This window comes from Neofelis nebulosa, chromosome 8, assembly GCF_028018385.1.
Source record: "Neofelis nebulosa isolate mNeoNeb1 chromosome 8, mNeoNeb1.pri, whole genome shotgun sequence".
In the NCBI taxonomy this organism is placed as follows: Eukaryota; Metazoa; Chordata; class Mammalia; order Carnivora; family Felidae; genus Neofelis; species Neofelis nebulosa.
In genome coordinates, this window is record NC_080789.1 from 4,216,402 (window position 1) to 4,222,990 (window position 6,589).

General features: G+C 55.8%; 1 protein-coding gene across 1 annotated transcript in view; it reads right to left on the bottom strand.

The window, feature by feature from the left end:
* Positions 1 to 2,699: 2,699 nt before the first annotated feature.
* FBLN1 (fibulin 1) overlaps positions 2,700 to 6,589 on the bottom strand; it is an 88,769-nt gene continuing 84,879 nt past the window's right edge. The window contains exon 17 of the mRNA XM_058741015.1: positions 2,700 to 3,500. Coding sequence (XP_058596998.1) covers positions 3,361 to 3,500 — 140 coding nt within the window. The 3' untranslated portion in view covers positions 2,700 to 3,360. The remainder of the gene's footprint in view (positions 3,501 to 6,589) is intronic.

Genomic DNA, 6,589 nt, shown 5'->3' on the forward strand with positions numbered 1-6,589 from the left:
CTCTTTCTCTCTCTCTCTCTCTCTCTCTCTCTCTCTCTCTCTATCAAAAATAAACATTAAAACCAAAGTGCAAATTGATCTTGTAAAATCTTAGCAATAGAATCCCGGCATTCACTGTAAAATTTGTTCAACTTTGCTGTATGTTTGAAAATTGTCATGACAAAATACCGGGAATGAAAGAACGCAGCATGGTTTCCAGGTGTTTTCACCCGAACAAACCTGAGAACCTTGTGGGGACTTAGGAAAGCCGGCTTACCTCCTTGGGTTCCAGGTGACGGGTGGCCCTGCCTCCATCTACACCGGCCCCTCCAGGACACCAGGCGACCCAGGCACTCCTGCCGTGCTCCTCTGAACGTTAGCGTTAAGTTCCCTTCATTGAAAACAGACGCAGCTTTCTGGTAGAATAGTACAGCACAGGACCTTCTGGAACCTTCCCTCCAAGTTTCTTCTCTACCAAGTCAGCAAAAATGATTCGGTCTGGGGTCGGTGTGCGTTTGCCCTCTCCTGAACTTGCTTTCCCTTTAGCGATTCCCCTCAATTATTTTGTTCTAAGGGACCCCTGTTGTCTGGGGCCCGGAGGCACTGCGGGTTCACATTAGCTGGTCCCCTGATGCAGCCGAAGCTGGGCCCCGGCAGTCATTACTTGGCAAGACCAATGGGATACTTAGTGGTCCACCAGGTGCCCAGCCCGGAGCACGATATGCAATAGGAGAAGTTGCGCTCGTGTCTAATTTACACAACGGCTCGACTGACTCTCTCACGGATGGTTAAGAAAATGCAGAAGCAGAAAGACGCCGTCCTTGCGCAGGGAATTGGTGTGGCTTGGTTGACAGTGGCCATCGCGATCCTCGCCCTCCTCGTCACCACTCTGGACGATGAGTGAATTCAGATTACACACAGGTAGGCAGCACTTTCGTGCCCTGCGTCTCCTGCCGGCGCTGCTCACTGCCGTCTAGGGCAGGGCAGCCGGGCAGCGATTATCGCCTCCGCTTTCCAGATGCAGAAACTGAGGCTGGGCAGATGCCAGTAAGTCACGCTGCTGGAGGGCCCACCCAAGGTGAGGCCCGAGCCGGCCTCTCTGGCTCCCCGAGTCAGGCGGGACAGGCGCCCAGCTCCCTCTCCTCCCCTCCGCATCTCCACCTGGCAGCTCCTTGTCCCCTCTCTGCCTCCCCTCGGCTGGCTCCCACGCCCCAGCGCGCTCTCGGGAAGGGCTGATTGGCCAGCTTGAGTCACGTGCTCTCCCGAGAGCCAATCAGTGGCAGGGGGCTTGGGCCTGCCCACCAATGGCAGCTCCCACACTCTAACTCCTATAAAGAGAGTGGGAAGGCCCCTCTTCCAGGGGTCCTCGTTTCTCCCTTCCCATTCGGCCCTGCAGTACCTCCCCCCCAACTCCCACCCCAGGCCTCAGGGAGCAGGAGATACCTCCCCCTCCAAGGGCCTGGGCCCAGAGCTGCCTGGCTCCTGCAGACTTGCCCCCCACCCCCAACCCGCCTCCACCCCGCCCCCAAATTCCAGGCAGGAAACCAGAACCCCAAGCGGCCTCTCATTTCCTGCCCTTCACCCCCAGGCTTCCATTCCCGTGATCAGACCCCAGGGTCCCCCCCCTTCTCTGCCAAGACCCCAAATCGCTGGTCTCCAGAGCTGCTCAGATGGCTCCCTGGATTGTCCAGTCCTACACCTGTTGTCCCCCTCCCCACCACTTCGAGACGGCCAGGCCCCAGCAGCTCTTGTGCCTGACTGGCCCGGGCCTGACTTTCACAGACCAGTGCCCCCCAAATGAGCGACCTCAGAAACGCGGGGAGTTCCCGAAGGTGGCTAGAGACCACATTCTGCAGAACTGGGGCCACGTTGAAATCCCAACGAGGGCGAAGTCCCACGTGGGGCTGAGATCTGAACCAGTGCCAGGGTCCAGGCTGCCGAGATGAGCTGGGATACAGGAGGAGAGAGGCTCTGAGCCACAAGGGGCACCCATACCTAAGAAGATGGGATACATCTGGGCAGGGGCTGGAGGAGAGGCGTGTGTGGAAGCCAGGGACCCCGCTGCCACATCCCCGCGCGTCCCAGCGCGCCTCAGGGCACAGGCTGCACCTTGGCTCCACCATCAATGCTGGCAGTAACGGGACACCCTAGAAACCCAGTCTGCCCACGAGTCTTCTGACCCAGAGCTTTGCAGAGCTTGGCGTCCAATAAACTGAATTTGAATCCCTTGTCCGTAAAAAGCTGTGTGACTTAGGCAATTGAGCCCTGTTTACTCATCTCGAAATTGCGTACGATCGTGCCCACCTCACTGGGCTCTGGGAGCCATGGATGAGGCACCATGTGCCAAGTGCATGGGGGTTGCGGGGGGGGGGGGGAACTCAGTGCACACTGGTGGCCCCTCTTTCCTGCTGAAGAGAATTGTTATTTCTCCGCAGTGATTTCAAGAAGGGACCAGAATCCCTCAAGCAATTCTATCGGACGCTGGGGCTCCGTGTCTCGCCTAGCAGGACTGGTCGTGGGGCACAGGGTGGGCTCGAGCCACACTTCTCAGAGGTGGGCGTGGTATCAGAAGTGCCCCGGGTGGGAAGCTGTTCCAATACGTGCTGGGCCCCACCCCCAGAACCTCCCCAGGAGGTGGGGTCTCTGAGAAGGCCTGAGGGGACATTCCCAGGCACTTCGAGAGCCCTCTTCTTGAAAGACTGTCAGGCACAGGCCATGGGGAGGCTCACAAAACTGTTTATTTTCCCCCCCTATGATAAGGAAGGACGGATGCAGGTGCCGAGAAAGTCCAGCCATTCCCCTGGTGAACACGCACGGCTCGCACACAAACCTAACAGGCTGTGCCCTTACCTTTTCTGTTTCAACAGAACCGTAGGGCACCTTCTAAGTGCTCCCTGGGGCATCGTGTTATGCAGCTTCTGGGCAGAACTGGTCATACCTGCTACTCTATCGCAGCCCCATCGTCGGGCGTAAAACACCCGATTGGCCAAAAAAAAAAAAAAAGTACCAAACGTCAAATTTCGTACAGTCAGTGCAAGAACGGGTTTTCTCTCGGCATCTGGACTGGCTGCCCCCCGAAAAACGCCCTTCCTTCCTGGGTCCTTCGCAAGGCCCAGCCCACAGGCAGAGAAAGGAGCAAACGTTGACCTCTGCATGAAGAAAATAATACTAACAAGCAAGGTTTTCAACAAACCGTTGAGTAATTGGGCTCGCTATTTAAATACCGAAACACAGGAGATGAACTTGTTCCTCTGGCCGCAGCTTAATACGTGCGGGCCTGACATTACAAACAAAAACTTAAGAAAGCTCGGCAGGGCAGGGCGGGCACGGTGGCCGGAGCAAGGACTTGGCCCGGAGGCGTGGCGGCGCCAGGACGGGCCCTCAGAACCAGTACTCGGAGACGAAGATGTGCACGTTGACGACGTTTCGGTGGGACACCACGCCCCCGACCACGTAGTTCATCTCCAGCTTCAGGACGGCATGAAACGGGCCCACGATGGGCCGTACTTGACGCACGACACCTGGGGAGAGAACGGAAGGCGTCTTAGACCGCGTCGAGCCCCGCTCTGAGCCGGACGCCGGAGGCCCCTGCGTGGCATAGGACGGTGAGCTCACCGCAGTCATTTTCCTGACGGGGGATGCGAAAGAGCCCAGAAGAGGGCCTGTCGTGGAGCGGGCGCCCAGGACACAGCTGTCCCTCCCTGGACCAGGGGAGGGACCACACGAAGGCCATGACTGGAGGCCTCCTCCCCTGTGCCTGGCCACCTCCCTGTCTCTGGGCCCTGCCGGCACCTCCTCACCTCTGCGGGACGGCCAAAGGCCCAGAGAGAACTCTCCCGCACTCTGGGACGAGACACATGAGGCTGGGGTGGGCGTTAGCCTCGCTGGGCCATGGAAAGACTGCAGCCCTCTCTGGGCCTCCGATCCCTCAGGGAGCAAATGATACCATGTGACCCCGTGCTTCTGCACCGCGTGATCCGGGCGACCCAGCACAGCGTCTGCCCGAGATGCGCAGCACGACCTCCCCACCAGACCGAGGGCTCCCCTCTTCACCTCCCCACGCATTCATGCCTTCTCCCGTAGGCACCAGGAGCTGTTCTCAGTGAGACAGAGAAAATAATAGAATCCTGGCTTCAAAGCCGGTGGAGGATCTAAGTAAGTGCAGGGCTGAGAGAAGTCCAGCAGGGGAGAATGGAGGAGGTGAAGTCTGGGGGAGTCAGGGAGGGCTTCTTGGAGGAGGCGTTCCTCCCGACAGATGAAGCAACGCAAGCAAAGTTTGCAGGCTCGTTGAGCCTCAGTCCCTGCAGGGGACTTTCTCCATCCCACCTGTTCTGATGCTAGGACTTGTCCAAGGTCATGTGATATGGGGGGGTGGCGGCTCCCTGGAAGTACTCTAAAGGCCACTTCTGTGGCTGATCTGCAGCTGAAGGCCGGGGTGGGAAGCGTGGGCTAGCACCTGCCAGTCACGTGACCCAGAGCAAGCTTGGAGCCTGAAGTTCCACAACCACATGCTGAGAATTCGCCACTGATTGTCTGCGGCATCGACTGCTGATTCCAGGCTGGTTTCTACAAACATCCCTGCCGCCGACTTAGGAAGCACGCACGAAGAAGCGCGGTGAGGCCGCTGGGGCCCACATAGAAGGCTGGAGAAGGCCTCCCGCACCAGCGCTGGCTCCCGGTCAGGAACACCAAGTTCATGCTCAGAAGGGGAATTTGGGAGTGCCATCCCCCCTTTCGCTCTCTGGGCTTGCGTTTCAAAAATGAAATGCCCAGCAGCCGGCGTGGGATTCCAGGCTATTCTAAGTAAACAAGGGCTTCAGCTCTGATGGAGAGATATTCTGCAGGCTGTCAGCACCCTTTCTCTGCCCCTGCCGGGTGGTGACATTGTAGCTTTGTCCTGGGTGAACGCCCACGAACATCTTCAGCTCGCTGCTGAAGACGTGGGCTTGTCACCACCCTCTGTGTGCCAGCGGCCCCTGATGACCCGGCCACTCCCACCCACCCCTCCCGGGGTACAGAGTCTGGGCCAGCTCAGTGGGGGCTCACAGGTGCTGAGTCAAGCATGCTTCCCTGTCCCTGCCCCCCTGCCCCAGGCAGTCCAGCACCCGCTGTGCCCTGATCAGTGTCACCCTCTCCTCCCTCCTGGCCTCAGCCCCACAGTGGTGCCCACCAGCCTCAGGGGCCTGGGTTACCTGCAGACGTCAGCTGTCCTTGGGGCTGAGGTTAAGACTACGCTCCCAGTACTCAAGAGTTTCCAGATCTTCAAGGAAGAGGTGAGAGGCTGGGGGAGCCTGAGAACTAATTTTTTTTTAATGTTCAGTTATTTTTGAGAGAGAGAGACAGTGTGTGAGTGGGGGAGGGGCAGAGAGCGAGGGAGACAGAGAATCCAAAGCAGGCTCCAGGTTCTGAGTTGTCAGCACAGAGCCCGACGCGGGGCTCGAACCCACAAAGCATGAGATCATGACCTGAGCCGAAGTTGGTGCTTAACCGACTGAGCCACCCAGGCGTCCTATATTACATAGGTATTATATAATGCCAAATATATAACTACATAATATGAAATATGTAAATATACTTATTTAAAATACGTTAAAATCTAACATATATAAATATTATGTATAAACATATAGTCGTATATTTTAAATTTACATAAACTTACACATATCTGTATATCTTATTTTATGTAGATATGTTTATGAATGTTACATAAAACATATAAAATGTACTTATCACAAATTTATATGTAAACTATAAATATTATCAAATAATGACGTACACACATTTGAACAGCATTAACAGTTCAGACCCACAGAAGTTTCCGATACGCCTGTGTGTGCCAAGCACTGGGCTACGTAAATCTGGAGAGAACATGATGGGCTGTCCTGTGGCTCAGTGTGGGCACAGAGAACAGCAGTTACGGCCCCAGAAGGGTTGGTTAACTTTCCTGGGTCTTAATTTCCTCTTCTGTGAAACACGGATTAAAAATAGCAACCTTCGGGGCTGTGTGAGTGGCTCAGTCAGTTAAGCGGCTGACTCTTGGTTTGATCAGGTCACAGTCTCACAGTTTCATGGGTTTGAGCCCCGCATCGGGCACCGCGCTGACGGTGCAGAGCCTGCTCGAGATTCTCTCTCTCCCTCTCTCTCAGCCCCTCCAACACTCACGCTGTCTCTCTCAAAATAAATAAATAAGCTTAAACATAAAAATAGCAACCTTCAAAATCAGAAACAGAACGAGCACGAGCGTACCCTCTACCTCCTCAGAAATGACTCGCGGTGGCAAAAACGCATCCCATTTCCAATTTAAATGTGATCTGATTTTCAAAGGACGGCTGAACTCTTGCAGGATGGAAAAAGAGGGCAAGTGTTGAGTATTCTTATTGGGTTGATTTCAAAACGTACTGAAAGGAAGGCCCCAAATGTGTAGAACTCGTCTGCATCTGAGTCCATCACAGGCACTGTTGGAGGTTTGATTTCTGCGAGGCAGCGCCTCGCCCGTGGCTCGGGCCGCAGCTGCGCACAGAGACCAAAGAACCAGGGAAGGAAGCCAGGGGCTGCCTGAGTGAAAGGGACGCTGGGAAGGGCCAGGGAGGAGGGGGCCTGACTTCTGATG